Source organism: Jaculus jaculus, chromosome 18 (genome assembly GCF_020740685.1).
Source record: "Jaculus jaculus isolate mJacJac1 chromosome 18, mJacJac1.mat.Y.cur, whole genome shotgun sequence".
Taxonomy (NCBI): Eukaryota; Metazoa; Chordata; class Mammalia; order Rodentia; family Dipodidae; genus Jaculus; species Jaculus jaculus.
In genome coordinates, this window is record NC_059119.1 from 35710584 (window position 1) to 35728893 (window position 18310).

The 18310-nt window shown below is 44.0% G+C and overlaps 1 protein-coding gene across 5 annotated transcripts in view; it reads left to right on the forward strand.

Annotated features, from left to right (window-relative positions):
* Window positions 1-18310, forward strand: part of Bcl2l13 (BCL2 like 13) — a 53907-nt gene that overhangs the window by 6558 nt on the left and 29039 nt on the right. For all 5 annotated transcript variants that reach the window (XM_045137636.1, XM_045137637.1, XM_045137638.1 and 2 more), the window contains exons 2-3: window positions 3500-3670; window positions 16649-16756. In XM_045137636.1, the coding sequence (XP_044993571.1) occupies window positions 3550-3670; window positions 16649-16756 (229 nt within the window). In that variant the 5' untranslated portion in view covers window positions 3500-3549. The remainder of the gene's footprint in view (window positions 1-3499; window positions 3671-16648; window positions 16757-18310) is intronic.

Genomic DNA, 18310 nt, shown 5'->3' on the forward strand with positions numbered 1-18310 from the left:
TCCTCCTACCTCTGCCTCTCAAGTGCTGGGATTAAAGGTGTGAGCCACCATGCCCAACTTGGCATATCTTTTTAAAAAATATCTTTTTATTTACTTATTTGAGAGAGAGAGAAACAGATAAAATAGAGAATAGGTGTTCCATGGCCTTTAGGCACTCCGCAAACAAATTCCAGATCCTTGTGTCACCTGTGCATCTGGCTTATGTGTGTACTGGGGAGTTGAACCTGGGTCCTTCAGCTTCATAGGCAAGTAATTTAACCACCAAACCATTTTTCCAGCCCTTAAAATTTTATTTTCATTTATTTATTTATTTGCAATCAGAGAGAGAGAGAGAGAGAGGGAGAGGGGGAGAGAGAGAGGGAATGAATGAATGAATGAATGAATGAGAAAGAGGAAACCCACAAAATAAACAATAATGCTAGGCATGGTGGCACACACATTTATTTCAATTAAAAAAAAAATTCTTTTTTCAACGTAGGGTCTCACTCTAGCCCAGGCCGACCTAGAATTCACTATGTACTCTCAGGATGTCCTTGAATTCATGGGGATCTTTCTACCTCTTTCTTCTGAGTGCTGTGATTAAAGGTGTGCATTACCATGCCTGGCTTCATATATATGTATGTGTGTGTGTGTGTGTGTATATACACATATATAGATTTGTGTGTGTGTATATATAATTTGTTTATTTATTTGAGAGAGAGAGAGAGAGAGAATGGGCACTCCAGGGCTTCCAGCCACTGCACATGAACTCCAGATGCATGTGTCCCCTTGTGCATCTGGCTTATGTGGGTCCTGGAGAATTGAACCAGGATCATTTGGCTTTGCAGGCAAACGCCTTAACTGCTAAGCCATCTGTCCAGCCCTGGCGTCCTTTTTTTAAAAAGTTAAAAAGTAAACTTTATTTTATTTGATTTGAGAGAGAGCGTAAAAGAGGCAGATAGAGAATGGGTGTGCCAGGACCTTCAGCTGCTGCAAATAAACTCCAGATACATGTGCCATCATGTGCGTATGGCTTACGTGGGTCCTATGGAATCGAACCTGGATACCTTGGCTTTGTAGGCAAGTGTCTTAACCACTAAATCATCTCTCTGACCCTTATTTTTTTTTTTTAATTTTTATTTATTTATTTGAGAGCGACAGACACAGGGAGAAAGACAGATAGAGGGAGAGAGAGAGAATGGGCGCGCCAGGGCTTCCAGCCTCTGCAAACGAACTCCAGACGCGTGCGCCCCCTTGTGCATCTGGCTAACGTGGGACCTGGGGAACCGAGCCTCGAACCGGGGTCCTTAGGCTTCACAGGCAAGCGCTTAACCGCTAAGCCATCTCTCCAGCCCTCTGACCCTTATTTTTTATTTTTATTTTTTAAGGTAAGGTGTCACTCTACCCAGGCTGACCTGGAATTCACTGTGTAGTCTCAGGGTGGCCTGGAACTCATGATGATCCTTCTTCCTCTGCCTCTCTCCTTAGTGCTAGGATTAAAGGTATGTGCTACCATGCTTGGCTTTATTTCATTAAAAAATTGTTTTAAATTTATTTTTTATTTTTTAAAGTTTTTAACAAATATTTATCATTTTAGAGAACGAGAGAGGGAAAGAGGCAGAGAAAGAGAAAGAGAGAATGGGTGTGCCAGGGCTTCCAGCCACTGCAAACAAACTCTAGACCAGCCTGTGCATCTGGCTTATGAAGGTCCTGGGAAATCCAACCGAGGTCCTTTGACTTTGCAGGCAAACACCTTTATTGCTAAGTCATCTCTCCAGCCCTCATTTGAAAATTTGTTGTTTTATTTATTTGAGAGCAAAAGAGGCAGATATATAGAGAAAGTGATCACACCATGGTCTCTAGCCACTTCAAACAAACTCCAGATATATGTGCCACCTTGTGCATTTGGCCTTCATGGGTACTGGAGAATGGAACCTGGGTCCGTAGGCTTTCCAGGCAAGCACTTAAGCCACTAAGTCATCTCTCCAGCCCAGTATTTTTATTTCATTTAAAAATTTTTTAACATAGTTTATTTATTTGAGAGAGAAATAAAGAGGCAGATGTAGATAGAAGGAATACGCCTTTATTCAAGCACTTGGGATGACAAGGTAGGAGGATCACTGAGTTCAAGGCCACCCTAAATCTTTATAGTGAATTATTGTTCAGCCTGGGCTAGAGTGACACCCTATACCAAAAAACCTTAAAAAATTGAAAAAAGCTAGAGTTGTATTTAACTCCTAGTCTGAAAGCTGGGTAGCCGGTGAGCATGTCACCTGCATCTGGTCAGTATTGCAGAGGGCACCCATCACATTGGAAGGTAGCATGCTCCCTCGGGCCTTCTTCTTGCACAGCTACCAGTGCCATCGTGGGAGATCAACAATCATGATCTCATCCAATCCTCATTACCTCCCAAGGGCACTATTTCCAAGTACCATGAACATAATGTAGGGGTTCAGTTTCTAACACGTGTATTTGGGGGAAATATTTAGGAGGCTTATGCTTGTAACCCAGCTATTTAGAAGAAGCTTGTGCAGGAAAATAAGTTCAAGACCAGTCAGGCAACTTAGTGAGGCCCTGTCTCAAAATGAAGAGGAGTTGGTGATACAGCTCAGTTGTAGAGCACTTCCTAGCATTCAGAAACCCTGGGTCTATTCCCCAAACCACAAACTTTGAAAGCCTTAAAAACTATATGTGAGGGGCTTTCTTGGAAAACCTTAGAGACCAGGTTTGATTCCCCAGTACCCATGAAAGCCAGATACACAACATGATGCACACATCTGGAGTTTGTTTTTGGTTTTCCGAGGTAGGGTCTCACTGTAGCCTAGGCTGACCTGGAATTCACTATGCAATCTCAGGGCAGCCTCAAACTCTTGGTGATCCTCCTACCTCTGCCTCCCGAGTGCTGGAATTAAAGGCATGTGCCACCATGCCTTTTATTTTTTAGTGTATGTGTTCGCATTGTGTGTGTGTGCATATGTATGGAGATCAGAGGACAATTTTCTGGGGTAGAATCTCTTGTCATCCAGATAATTGAGCATCAGGAAAATTCTGTTTCTTTCTCTCAGTTCCACAGTTAGGGTGCTGGGCCTGATAGGTGCCTGGGACTCTGAAGTCAGTACTCAGGTTTATTTATTTTTTTTTTAATATTTTATTTTTATTTTATTTATTTATTTATTTGACAGAGAAAGAGAGAGAAGGGATGCTCCAGGGCCTCCAGCCACTGCAAACAGACTCCAGATGCATGTGCCACCTTGTCCATCTGGCTGATGTGGGTCCTGAGGAATCAAACCTAGGTCCTTTGGCTTTGCAGGCAAACGTCTTAACTGCTAAGCTGTCCCTCCAGCCCAGTACTCAGGTTTATATGACAGGAGCTTTATCCAGTGTTACACTTGTAGAGATTACTGGAAAGAAAAGTGTGAGACTTTTTTTTTCTTTTGTAATTAGTTGAATATTTGGAAGCAATAGGAAAATTACTGGCATGTAATAAACTTTCAACTGAAAATACTTTTTCTCTTTTTAGGTTTTGTACAACTTTAAATACACTTCTTGGAAGCTCTGCCAACCAGTTCAATGGCGTCTTCTACTACTGTGCCTCTAGGATTTCACTATGAAACAAAATATGTTGTTCTCAGCTACTTGGGACTGCTCTCTCAGGAGAATCTGCAAGCATGTCATGGTCCTTCACCCCAAGGTAGTATCTTTGAGTTATGGTGGTTATGTTAAGTAATAATAAGGATTTGAATTGTATAAGTACTTGCATGTAAGTACTTTATATGTGCAAGATCAAGTAATTCTTATAATATTATAGAGGATAACCTTTCACCCATTCTGTCCCATATTTGGTCAGTTCCTAGTATACATATAGACAATAGACCATGATCATAAGCTTCTCCCACTACCTCCCTTTCCTCTCTCCAGAGTCCCCCTTCCACTGAATCTCTTCATTCTAACTAGTCAAATTTTATTTATTCATATTTACTTATTTAATTATTCATTTGAGAGAGCAAATGGGCATGCCAGGGCCTCTAGCCATTGCAACTTACTGAATTCGAAATGCAGGCACCACCTTGTGCATCTGGCTTTAAGTGGAAAGGGGGGGATTGAACCCCGGTCTTTAGGCTTTGCAGGCAAGTGCTTTAACTGCTAAGCCATCTATCTCTCCAGGCCTTCCTTATATGTTTCTTTTTCTTTTGGTTTTTCGAGGTAGGGTGTCACACTAGCCCAAGCTGACCTGGAATTCATTGTGTAGTCTCAGGCTGGTCTTGAACTCATAGTGATCCACTCTGCCTTCTGAGTGCTGGGACTAAAGGTGTGCAATACCACACCAGGCCTTTATATTTTCTTTTAAAGGAAGAAATTCCATTGTGTTCTGTGACATTGAACACTTCTATTCAGACCCCACCAAGACCATTCAAACTTTGGAGGAACAGTTTTGTGCACCTGGAGGGTGGGGCTGCTCTGAGCCAGGCCTAAAGCCATAGGATAGCTCAACCCTGGCCCACCTCTGAATGGACATGCTAGGCCACAGAGGGAGGAGCCACAGAACGGATTCCTCATGCAGTAGTTCTCTTCCAAAGCAAAGCCTTACCCAGATAGAGTTGGTGCTTCAAAAACAAAAACAATTCACATCAAAACAACATAAAATAGTTGGGCGTGATGGTGCACACCTTTAATCCCAGTACTTGGGAGGCAGAGGTAGGAGGATAGACATGAGTTCGAGGCCACCCTAAGACTACTCACTGAATTTCAGGTCAGCCTGAGCTAGAGTGAGACCCTACCTCGAGAAAACAAAACAAACAAAAAAAACGTAAAAAAAATCTGAAGGGAGTGGATGTGGTGGCGCATGCCTTTAATCCCAGCACTTGTGAGGCAGAGGTAGGAGGATCACTGTGAGTCTGAGGCCCAGTTGGAACTATAGAGTGAGTCCCAGGTCATCCTGGGCTAGAGTGAGATCCTACTTCAAAAAAACAACAAAAAGAATCTGAGTGGGTGGGTGAAGAAAGGGACAGACAGTAGCAGACTCTGGAGGTTTGTCTTCCGCCTCAGTCAGGTGACCTGCCCTTGACCTTGCTCTGCTTCTCCAAGGCTGCTTGGATGGCCAGCTCTTTATCAGCTGGCTAAGCTCTTCCTGCTGCCATCCTAGATGGCACTAGCTGGGGATGCCTTAGTTTTTATTTTCTTCTCCCTTTATTTTTAAATTTTTATTTATTTATTTATCTAGAGAAAGAGGCAGATAGAGAATGAGCACACCAAAGCTCCTAGCCACTGCAGATGAACTCCAGACGCATGTACCACCTTATGTGGGTGTTGGGGAATTGAACTTGGGTGCTTAGCTTTTGCAGGCAAATGCCTTACTTCTAAGCCGTCTCTCCAGCCCCTCCTTCTCCTTCTCCTCCTCCTCCTCCTCCCCCCCTCCTCCCCTTCCACTCCTCCTCCCTTTTGTTTTTTTCAAGGTAGGGTTTCACTCTAGCCCAGGCTGACCTGGAATTCACTATGTAGTCGCAGGGTGGCCTTGAACTTACATTGATCCTTCTACCTCTGCCTCCCTGGTGCTGGGATTAAAGGTGTGTGCCACCATATCCAACACGCTCTTTTATAACTTTTTTTTTTATGCTGGGTGTGGTGTTGTACACTCATAATTCCAGCACTCCAGACACTGAAATGGGAGAATGACTGTTGAGCCTGACACTACATAGTGAATTCCAGGTCTGCCAGGGCTAGAGTGAGATCCTACTTTGAAAAACAAAACAAAACAAATTTTATTTTTTTATTTATTTTTCAAGGTAGTGTCTCACTCTAGCCCAGGCTGACCTGAGATTCACTATGTCATCTCAGAGTGGCCTTGAACTCACAATCATCCTCCTACCTCTGCCTCCTGAGTGCTGATAAAAAGTTTTTTTGTGTGTTTTTTTTTTGAGGTAGGGTCTCACTCTAGCTCAGGCTGGAATTCACTATGGAGTCTCAGGGTGGCCTTGAACTCATATCAATCCTCCTACCTCCATCTCCCAAGTGCTGGGATTAAAGGTGTATACCAACATGCAGGCAGGTTCTCATTCTAATTCAGGCAGGCCTACAGCTCATGACCTCCCAAGTGCTGTGGCCATTTGTTTGAGCTGCCCCACTTCTAATGGTTTTTTTCTTTTCCCTGGTTTTTTCAAGGTAAAGTCTCACACTAGCCCAGGGTGACCTGGAATTGACTGAGTAGTCTCAGGGTGGCCTCCAACTCACAGTGATCCTTCTACCTCTGCCTCCTGAGTGCTGGAATTAAAGGTGTATGCCACTACCCCCAGCCTAATGGGTTTTCTGTTTTGGGTTTTTTTTTTTTCAAGGCAGGGACTCACTCTATTCCATATTCACCAGGAACTCAACTGTAGTTCTAGGCTGGCCTTGAACTCAGGGTGATCCTCCTATGCCTTGCCCCACCATGCCCAACTTGTCTTCAACCGATCTTGACACAGGCAGGGTCTCTTCTTTGTTTTGGTTTTTCAAGGTAGGATCTTGCTCTAGCCCAGGCTGACCTGTAATAATTCACTATATAGTCTCAGGCTGGCCTTAAGCTCATGACGATCCTACCTCTGCCTCCCAAATGCTGGGATTAAAGATGTGCCCATCACGCCTGGTAATTTTTTTTCTTGAGAGAGGAGGGAAGGAAGGAGGGGGAGAGGGAGGAGGAGGGGAAGGGAGGGGAATTGGTGCACCAGGACCTCACACTGCAATCGAACTTCAGATGTTTTCGCCACCTAGTGAGTGGGTGTCACCTTGTACTTGCCTCACCTTTGTGTGACTGGTTTACATGGGATCTGGAGAGTCGAACATGGTTCTTAGGCTTTGCAGGTAAGCACCTTAACTGCTAAGCCATCTCTCTAGCCCTTTTTTTTTTTTTTTTTAACTTTTTTGTTTGTTTGTTTTGAGGTAGGGTCTTACTCTAGTCCAAGCTGACCTGGAATTAACAATATAGTCTCAAGGTGGCCTTGAACTCATGGCAATATTCCTAACTCTGCCTCCCGAGTGTTGGGATTAAAGGTGTGTGCCACCACACCCATCTCCTTTTTAACTTTTTTGTTTTTTCAAGGTAGGGTCTCACACTAGCCCAGGCTGACCTGGAATTCACTATGGAGTCTCAGGATGGCCTCGAACTGACAGCAATCCTCCTACCTCTGCCTCCCCAGTGCTGGGATTAAAGGCATGTGCCATCACACCTGGCTTCTTTTTTAACTTTTTATTGCCAATACCATATAGACAAGTTATAATCCCCTCCCACTACCACCTCTTGTCCCTGTCCCGAATCCCCCTTCTCCTTTCTGTATAATTGTATGTGAGTGTTGGGGAGGATTGAACTTGGTTCAACAGGCTCTGCAAACAAATGCTTTTAATGACTGAACCATCTTTGCTGTCCTCTCTTTTTTGAGTTAGGGTCTGTCTAGTAGGGGATGGCCTTGAACTTCCAGCAGGCTTCCTGAATGGCATGCACCACCACACATGCCTTATTTGGTTTGTGAGATTGACAGTTAAGAGCTTTTTTGGAGGGTCAAGAGTGTGAGCCCAGCTTATTATGTATCTGTGACTGGAGAATGGTCCTTCTCTATTTTGGGGAAGTTGATTGTGAGTGCGGCTTTGGGGGGATGCACATGGTGATGTGAGGGAGGGAGGGGACACACACTTAGCCAGCCATAGCAGCTGATGTGGTGAGAGATGTCACAATCATATTACCCTCATATTCTGAGAGTGATACTTGAAATGATTGCCATTGATACATTGAAAAAAATGTATGTACATGTAACTAAATAGAAATCGTTGTCTTTAGACATGGTTAGTATTGCATAATGATCTTTGTGTGCATGTATGTATGTGTGTTCTGTTTTGTGGTGCATGTGCGTGTGGAGGTCGGAGGTCAACCTGGGTGTCTCCGTGCTCTGCTTTGTTTGAGGCAGGGTCTCCATTCACTGTGTTCACTCAGCTTACTTGTCCACGGGGCTTGGGTGTTCTCCTGTTGTGGTTTCCATGTTGCTGTAGGTGCTCTGGGATCACAGGTACTCTTGCTTCTGTATCCAGAAGAGCGAATTCCAAGTCAGCCTGGGCTACAGTGAGACCCTACCTCATACACACACAAAAAAAAATTACACCTTTTTCCTCACTTTCCCCATTACCTTGTCTTTCTTATCCTTCTCTTCTGCTAATCCTTTTCTCAGCTAGTCCCCTTCAACTTTTTTTTGTTTCTGTTTTTTTAGGTAGGGTCTCACTGTAGTCCAGACTGACCTGGAATTCACTATGTAGTCTCAGGGTGGCCTCGAACTCACGGCGATCCTCCTACTTCTGCCTCCCGAGTGTTGGGATTAAAGGCGTGCACCACCACGCCCAGCTAGTCCCCTTCAACTTTAATGCTTTTGTTTTCATTTTGTTTTTGAGATCTAGTGAGTTTTTTCACTAGGGTTGCTTATAGGAGCATGGGTGAGAAGTTACTTACAAGGGCATGGACAACTATTCTACTGAAGAAAATGTCTTTTTCATCCCCAGCAATCATTAATTGACTATTCATGCTCTTAGAGGTGTGAGGCCTCATGACCTCACCTCTCTAGCAACCATTAACTTCCTGTAATCCTCGAGAACAAGCCAATCTTGTTTTTTGTTTGTTTTTCAAGGTAGTGTCTCTAGTCCCAGTTGACCTAGAATTCACTGTGTAGTCTCAGGGTGGCCTCAAACTCACAGCAGTCCTCCTGCCTCTGCCTTCTGAGTGCTGGGATTAAAGGTATGAGCCACAACCAGCTCTTTTTTTTTTTCTTTTGAAGTAGGGTTTCACTCTAGTTCAGGCTGACCTGGAATTCACTGTGTAATCTCAGGATGGGCTCAACCTCATGGTGATCCTTCTACCTCTGCCTCCCGGGTGCTGGGATAAAAGGTGTGGACCATCATGTCCACCTTGTTTTTAATTTTTATTTATTTATTAATTTGAGGGGGGGGAGGGGGAGAAGGAGAGAATGGCCATGCCAGGGCCTTCAGCCACTGCAAATGAACTCCAGATGCGTGCGCCACCTGTATATCTGCCTTACATGGGTTCTAGGGAATCAAACCTGGGTCTTTTGGCTTTGCAGGCAAGTGCCTTGACCACTAAGCCATCCCTCCAGCCCTTTTTTAAAAAATATTTATTTGAGGGAGAGAAAGGAGGTGCAGATACCCTGAGAATGGGTGCACCAGGTCATGTAGCCACTGCAAATGAACTCCAGATGTATGCACCCCTGTGTGTACCTGGCTTACATAGGTACTGGGGAATTGAACCTGGGTCCTTAGGCTTTGCAGGTAAGTGACTCAACCGCTAAGCCATTTCTCCAGCCTGACAGGGCCCATGTTATGTAGGTAGTTATAACCACTGAGAGTTAAGAGTACAATGGCCCTGTCAAACCTGGAAGACAGTTCCTCAACAGTACACCCCTTCCTGTAACTTTTATAATCTTTCCACACCCTCTTGCATATGTTCCCAGAGCCTTGAAGGGGGTAATATGGATGTTCTATTTAGGGCTGAGCATTTAACATTCACTTATTCTCACTACATTGCACAGTCATGAGTCTGTGCAGGAACCAATTTATAAACCATGAGTATTATGAGGCAGTTTTACAGTACATTATGTTCATTTAGCAAAACAACAGCAGTGTTTTTCCTACTAGGTCCTATGACCACTTCAGTCATGGAATTAAAAAAAAATTTTTTTTATTGGAATGGAGAGATGGCTAAGTGGTTAATGCTCTTGCCTGCAAAGCCAAAGGACCCAGGTTTGATTCCCCAGGATCCACATAAGCCAGATGCACAAGGTGGCGCATGCGTCTGGAGTTCATTTGCAGTGGCTGAAGGCCCTGGGATTATATTTAGAAAGTCTTTGCCAAGACCAGTATTGTTGAAGGGTTTCCCCTACTTTCTCCTTTAGCAATTTCAGAGTTTCAGGTCTGATGTTAAGGTCTTTAATCCATTTGGACTTAATTCTTGTCCATGGAGAGAGAGAAGAAGATAAATATCCAGTTTTCCCAGCACCATTTGCTGAAGAGGCTGTCTTTTCTCCAGTGAGTATTTTTGGCATTTTTATTGAATATCAGGTGGCTATAGCTACCTGGACTTACATACATCTGGGTCCTCTATTCTGTTCTATTGATCTACATGTCTGCTTTTGTGCCAGTACCATGCTGTCTTTGTTACTATGGCTCTGTAGTATAGGTTAAAATCAGGTATGGTGATACCACCAGCTTTATTTTTGTTGCTCGGTATTATTTTAGATATTTGAGGTTTTTTGTGATTCCAAATGAATTTTTGAATTTTTTTTTTCTATTTCCGTGCAGAATGCATTCCATTGGAATTTTGAGGGGGATTGCATTAAATGTGTAGATTGCTATTTTCACAATATTGATTCTTCTGATCCAGGAACAAGGGATGTTTTTCCATTTCCTAGTGTCTTCTGCAATTTCTTGCTTGAGTGTTTTAAAGTTTTCATTGTAGAGATCCTTCACTTCCTTGGTTAAGTTTATTCCAAGATTATTTATTTTTATGCGATTGTGAATGGGAGTGATTCTTTGATTTCATCCTCTGTGTGTTTGTTGTTAGCATATATGAAGGCTACTGACTTCTGTGTGTTTATTTTGTTTCCTGCTACATGGCTATAGGTGTTCATCAGCTCTAACAGTTTGCTGGTGGAGTCTTTAGGATCCTTTGTAGAATCATGTCATCTGCAAATAATGATAACTTGATCTCCTCCTTTCCAATTTGTATCCCTTTTGTGTGTTTTTTCAAAGTAGGGTCTTATTCTATCCCAGTCTGTCTTGGAATTAGTCTCACACTGGCGTCAAACTCAGCGATATTCCCACCTCAGCCTCCTGAGTGATGGGATTTTTGATGTGTGCCACCACACCTGGCTTTTTTTTTTTTTTTTTTTTTTTGAGGTAGGGTGTCACTCTGGTTCAGGCTGACCTGGGATTTACCACGTAGTCTCAGGGTGGCCTTGAACTCATGCTGATCCTTGTACCTCTGCCTCCCAGGTGCTGGGATTAAAGGTGTATACCACCATACCCGGCTTTTGGCTTAATTTTTAAAAAATATTTTTTCATTTATTTGGGAGACAGAGAGAGAATGGGAGTACTAGGGCCTCCAGCCACTGCAAATAAACTCCAGAAGCATATGCCATTTTGTGCATCTGGCTTTACATGGGTACTCAAGAATCAAACGGGTCCTTATGCCTCAGAGGCAAGCACCTTAATGGTTGAGCCATCTCTCCAGCCCCCGGCTTAATTTTTATTTTGGGAGCTTGCTGAGGATCAAATCCAGAGCTTCAGGCATCACTGAGCTACACCTCTTACCACCACAGGTAATTCGAATGTGCCATGGTTTAGCAATCTATAGACATAAAATGTGTTTTTCTCTGAAGTATCTAGCCCATTCAGCTGGCTAAAATATGTTCATTTTATATTCAGTTTGAAAGCACTGAGCAAGTTTCAGGGCTGAAATATTCTGATTGCTGACTCACTTGGTTATTCATTTGAAATTGAGGTAGATGGAATTTAGTGTGCTAGTTCTATTTATCTTTGAAGTGTTTTTCTTTGGATTTAGAGAGCAGGATTTATGCCGCATTGGTCCTACTGTATAGCCCCATGCTTTAAAAATTCTGGGTGGAGAGGATTAATGAGATGAAAATCACTGAATCTGTCTGTCATTGGTTAGTTAAATAGCCTTTTGTGTCCTAACAGCAGTAGCCTTTTTCTGGTTTAGACTTTCCACATGATTTATTATCAAGTGTGACAAGCTGTCATGTGAAATCTGCATCACATTAGTCATGAGAATAAGTATTCCTTTAATCAGTTATTTTTCTTTAATCTGGTGGGAGTAAGGCATGTGGTAACCATGTGTACATCTGGGAAGGTGATGGTATTGGGGTGGGGTGTGGTGGCCTGTGGTCTATGAGTGCAGGTCTTCTAAAAAGAGGCAGATGACAAAGGCAGATAGAGCATCTGTACATTGTATTCTGCATGAAACATTGTACTTGTACATTCTAAAAATAAGTAAAAATTCACTTGTCAGCTGGGTGTGGTCCCAAGCGACTTTAATCTGAGCACTCGGGAGGCTGAGGTAGAAGGATTACTGTGAGTTTGAGGCCAGCCGGAGACTACCTAGTGAATTCCAGGTCAGCCTGGGCTAGAAGGAGACCCTGCATTAAAAAAAAAAAAAAAAATCACTTGTCAGAGGATTTTAAAAAAGTATTTCATTTTTACTTATTTATTTGAGAAAGAGAGGGAGAGAGAGAGAATGGGTGCATTAGGGCCTCCAGCTGCTGCACGTGAACTCTAGACATATATGCACCACCTTGTGCATCTGTAAGCACTTTAATATCTCTCCAGCCCAGGTTTTTTTTTTTTTTTTCTTTAAGATAAGGTCTTGTTACCTAGCCCAGATTTCCTTGAATTTGTAGCAGTCCTCCTGCCTCAGCCATCTGTGTATTGGGATTTCAAGCACTGGCTACCATGACTGGCAGGTGTATATTTTTTTAAGTATTTATTTGCAAGGAGAGAGAGAGAATGAGTGAACGCTAAGGAGAGGGAGTGGAGGTGCCAGGGCCTCTTGTCACTCCCAATGAACGTTAGATGCATGGGTTCTGGGGAATAGAACTTGGGCAGTCAGGCTTTACAAGCAAGTGCCTTTAACCACTGAGCTATCTCTCCAGCCCCCAGCAGATGTATTTTCTAACATCATTTCTTCATGAATTATTGGAATCTGTCCAAGTAATGAGATGGATGGATTGATTTATAGACCATAAATCTAAAATCCTGTGATTTGGGCTAGAGAGATGGCTTAGCAGTTAAACGCTTGCCTGTGAAGCCTAAGGACCCCAGTTCGAGGCTTGATTCTCCAGGACCCACGTTAGCCAGATGCACAAGGGGGCGCACACATCTGGAGTTTGTTTGCAGTGGCTGGAAGCCCTGGCGCACCCATTCTCTCTCTCTCTGTATCTGCCTCTTTCTCTGTCGCTCTCAAATAAATAAAAGTAAACAAAAATTTTTTAAAAATCCTGTGATTTGGTTGTTGAAAACTCTCATGCATAGAGATCATAGTTGAAGACTGATCATTTTTTTTCTTTGTTCACATTCTCCATCATGATTCGTCGCTATCTATACTGGTCTATTTATTGTCCTATATTTGCAGTTCATCAAGGGCTATCTAAGACTTAGCAATGCAGTGTTACTCTAATCTTCTCATGGAAGTATATTTGGAGTAACAGTATGTAAAAGAAAGATTTCTTTTTTCTTTTTCCCCCTCCACCAAGGTTTGCTCTCACTCTAGCACAGGCTGACTAGGCTGACTCCTAATTCACTACGTAGTCTCAGGGTGTCCTCAAACTCAAGGCGGGCATAATTTTTTTACATTTATTTTATTTACTTAAAGAGGCAGATAGAGAGAGAATAGGGGTGTCAGGGCCTCTGGCCATTGCATGGACCTTGTGCATCTGGTTTACATGGGTACTGGGGAATTCAATCTCCTTAGGCCCAAACAAGTGCCTCAGTCACTAAGCCATCTCCAGCTCTAAAAGTACTTCTTAAAAAAAAAAAAAAAAAAGAATAAAACAGCCAAGCGCGGTGGCGCACACCTTTAATCTCATCACTTGCTCTGGGTAGGCAGAGGTAGGAGGACCCACCTACCTCTGCCTCCTGTTTACTATTACTATATTACTATAAATAGTTACTATAAAGGTTGAAATCAGAGGTATACATTAGGAATTGAACTGTTGTTTTCTTCTTTGTTGAGATGTGACACACGTGTTTTTCCGTTGCTAGCTGTCTACCAAAGCTGACAGGTGACAGCAAAGCTGTGCACTGCCTGACTGAGCTGAGTGGAGTCCATCTGGGCAGGGGAGATTCTGACAGGATTACGAATTTGCGCTCCGGGCGGGCATGGTGGTGCACGCCTTTAATCCCAGCACTGTGAGTTCTGGGCCACCCTGAGACTGCATAGTGAGTTCCAGGTCAGCCTGGGCTACAGTGAGGACCTATTTGGGAGTGGGGGAGAACTTGCAGAGACCCTATTAACGCAGCAGAATACCTAGCCCACTGGCTTATATGGGAAGGAATTTAAGCAAATGTGCAGAGACACACCTAACATGCCATAATAACCAAGTAGCCTTTGGTCTGTTTCTATCCAGCATTACAGCCAGTTCTCACTGGTTCCTGGGAAGAGGGGCACACCCACGTAGAAAGAGCACTTTTGCACTCCAAGCACTAGCAACTAGGAAGCACACAGCATACAGTACTAATGCTTTGACTTTTTTTTGTTTGTTTGTTTTGTTTTTCGAGGTAGGGTCTCACTCTGGTCCAGGCTGACCTGGAATTCACTATGGAGTGTCAGAGTGGCCTTGAGCTCACGGCAATATTCCTATGTCTGCTCCCAAGTGCTGGGATTAAAGGCGTGCACACCTGGCCTTAATGCTTTGATCTTTAAGTGGGCGATGGTGGAAGTCCCAAGATCATATCTACTAGGTTAGCCTGAGTTTTCACCTACAAAAAGTTTTATTATTTTTTTTAATTTATTTAACAGAGAGAGAGAGGACACCAGGGCCTTCAGCCACTGCAAATGCACTCCAGATGCATGTGCCCACTTGTGCATCTGGCTAATGTGGGTCCTGGGGAATTGAACACCTTAACTGCTAAGCCATCCCTCCAGCCCTATAAAACATTTTTTGAAAATAACACTTAGAATAGACTTCTGGAAACTTCTAGACCCATGAGGACTCACAGAACTTAGGGTTGTAAGGATTGCAAATAGAATGCTGGGACTTCATTTCCACAAGCAGCTTTTAGTTAAAAGACATCTCAGTTCATTCCTACAGCCAAGCCAAAGCTGCAATTATAGGAGGTTCAGAAATCAGGACAGGAAGCTGGGATAAAGCGCTGGATCAAAACCAGCTGGTGGGCTGGGCGTAGTTGGTGGAGCACGCCTGGACTAGAGTGGGGCCGGAGTTCGATTCCCCAGTACTTATGTACTTATGTACCACAAGGTGGTGCATGTATCTGGAGTTCATTTTTTGCAGCAGCTAGAGGTCCTGGTGCACCTATTCATTCTGTCCTTGCAAATAAATTTAAAAAATTTTTTTTTAAGTTTATGTGGATGGGCTGGAAGGATAGCTTAATGGTTAAGGTGTTTGCCTGCAAAGCCAAAAGACCCAGGTTCAATTCCCCAGGACCCATGTAAGCCAGATGCATAAGGGGGCACATGTGTCTGGAGTTTCTTTCCAGTGGCTAGAGGCTCGGCACATCCATTTTTTTCTCCCTCCCTCCCTTCCTTTTTCTCTGTCAAATAAATAAGTAAATAAATTAATTTTTTAAAAAAAGTTTATGTGGAGCCGGGCTTTAATCCCAGCACTTGGGAGGCAGAGGTAGGAGGATCATTTTGAGTTTGAGGCCGCCCTGAGACTATGGAGTGAATTCCCGGTTAGTCTGGGCTAGAGGGGGTGGGACCCTACCTTGAAAAACCTAAAAAAAAAAGTTTATGTGAGACAACTGATTCAAACCACCACATACATACATACCTACATACCTACCTACCTACCTACATACATACACTTAAAAATTTTTTTGTGTGTGGTAGGATTTCACTCTAGCCCTGGCTTACCTGGAATTCCCTTTGTAGTCCTAGGCAGGCCTCAAACTCATGGCGATCCTCCTACCTCTGCCTCCCGAGTGCTGGATTAAAGGTTTGTGCCACCACACCTTTAGGTGTGCATCAATAAGCCTAGCCACTTAATTTTTTTAAAGGTTTATTTTTCTTTATTCATTTATTAGAGACAGAGATATGGGTAGGGGAAGAGAGAGAGTGTGTGAGAATGGGTGCGCCAGGGCCTCTAGCCACTGCAAATGAACTCCAGATGCAAGTGCCTCTATGTGCTGGCTTATGATGTGGGACCTGGAGAATCAAACCTGGGTCCTTAGGTTTCGCAGGCAAGCGCCTTAGTTGCTGAGCCATTTCTCCAGCTCTAGCCACTTAATTTTTATTGGGAACTTGAATATATAAACATACTGCAGATTGGTCATATTTTCATTGGTTTATCTATCTTGTCCTTTCTTTCTCTCCCCTGTTCTACTGAGTGCCCTCCTCAGTGGGGGTATTAGTAATCACTGTGGGGTCATGAATGCACTAGTTGTTTCTTGTGGGGAGGACAGTGCCTCACAGTACATGTTCCCATCTGTGGCTTCTACATTATTTCTATTCCCTCTTCTGCAGTGTACCTCAGCCTTGGAGAGCATGTTAGAAGTCTCCTTTAATGGTTAGCTATTGGCAGCCTCTGCTTTTCTGCTTTGATGAACTCTAAGTCTCCTCAGTCTCTGTCAGGGTTTTCTGGCTAGCCATGAGAGCGGCATTCACTTAGTCCACCACTTCCTTTGCCATGTTTCTTGGCCTCTGGGAGCTGTGAGGCATGACTCACCAGTGCTAGGCATTTGGCTCTTCTTATCAATTTGATGGGTGTGGGTCTTCCCTGTGTTTGCCATCCCCTGCTACCTGTGCTGAGAGGCCTGGTCTGCCTTGCTAGAAGAGGGCATGGGTGGATGGTCTGTATGCATGAGTTGGGTGCCCAGGGGAACAGGAACTAGTACAAGTGGCCTAGTCCTCCCTGTCCCTTCTTTCTATAGTGATATTTCTTGTTGGTTTCAGGTGGTCAACTAGATACAGCTTCACAGTCACTGGATCCAGAAGTTTTATTAAAAGTTAAATCTGAAATTGAAGAGGAACTAAAATTCTTGGACAAAGAAATCTCTGAAGGTCTGTTTATTCTTATTTTACTAGCTAATTAGCAGATTTTGTTTGGTGTGGTTTGCTATTGGCTTTTTTTTTTTTTTTTTTTTTTTTAAGGTAGAGTTTCACTATAGTTCAGACTGACCTGTAGTTCACTATGTAGTGTCAGGGTGGCCTTGAACTCAAGGCGATCCTCCTACCTCTGCCTCCCATCTGCTGGGATTAAAGGTGTGCGCCACCATGCCTGGCTTTATTTTGATATTTATGTTTTTGTTTATATTCACAAGCAGAGAGAGAATGAGAATGGTTGCACCAAGGCCTCTGGCCACTGTAAATGAACTCCAGACACATGTACCACTTTGTGTATCTGGCTTTATGTGGGTACTAGGGAATTAAGCCCTGGTCATTAGGCTTTGTAGACAAGTGCCTTAACTGCCCAGCCATCTTTCTAACCCCTTGATTTTTTTTTTTTTTTTTTTAATTAGAGAGAGAGGAAGAAAGTGAGAATGGGCATATCAGGGCCTCTAGTTACTGCAAACGAACTTCAGATGCATGCGTTAACATGTGCATCTGGCTTACGTGGGACTTGGGAATCGAACCTGGGTCCTTAGGCCTTAACCGCTAAGCCATCTCTCCAGGCCCCCTTGAGTTTTTGTTTTGTATTGTTTTTTGGAGGTAGGATTTCATTCCAGCTCAGGCTGACCTGGAATTCAGCCTCTGCTACATAAAGAGACCTCCCATCTCAAACGCAAAAAGGAAGGGTTGTAGGAATGGCTTAGCAGTTAAACTGGTGCTTGCCTGCAAAGCCAATGGACCCAAGTATGGACCCACGTGACCAGATACATGCACAAGATGGTGCATGTGTCTGCAGCATCTGGTGGCACTGGCACACCCATTCTCTATCTCAAACTAAAAAAAACCCCAAAAAACAATATGAAATAAAAACCTCTAAATATAGGACCTATCTATTTTTGAGTTCCAGACAAGATCCCCCCCCCCCCCGCCAGGTAGTGTCTCCCTATAGCTCAGGGTGGCCTTGAACTCATGGTGATCCTCCTGTCTCTGCCTCCTGAGTGTTGGGCTTAAAGACATGTGCCACCTTATCTGCACTGATCATTTGATCTTTCCTTTCCCCCCTCTCCTCCCCTTTTCCCCCCTCTCCTCCCTCCCGCCCTCTCCTTTTCCCCCTTCCCCTCCTGCCCTCTCTGTCCTCCTCCCACCCTCCAGTTTTTCCCTATTCCCCTCCCTTCTTCCCTCTCCTTTTTCCCTTTCCCACCACCCTTCTTCCCTCCCCCCTCCCCTTTGACCCTGTCCTTTCTCTCTCCCTTCTCCCTTCCCTCTCTCGCCTCCCCTCCCCTCCCATTCCTCTTATCTCCTCCTCTCCCTCTTTCCCCCTCCCCTCACCCTTCCCTTCCCTCCTCCCACCCTGCCCTGCCCTCCCTTCCCTTCCTTTCCCTCCTCCCTCACTGCCTTCCCTTCCTTTCCTTCCCACATCCTCCCCTCCACTCCCTTACATTTCCTCTTCCCTCCCTTCCCTCCTCCTTTCCCTTCCCTCTCCTCTCCCTGCCCACCCTTCCCTTT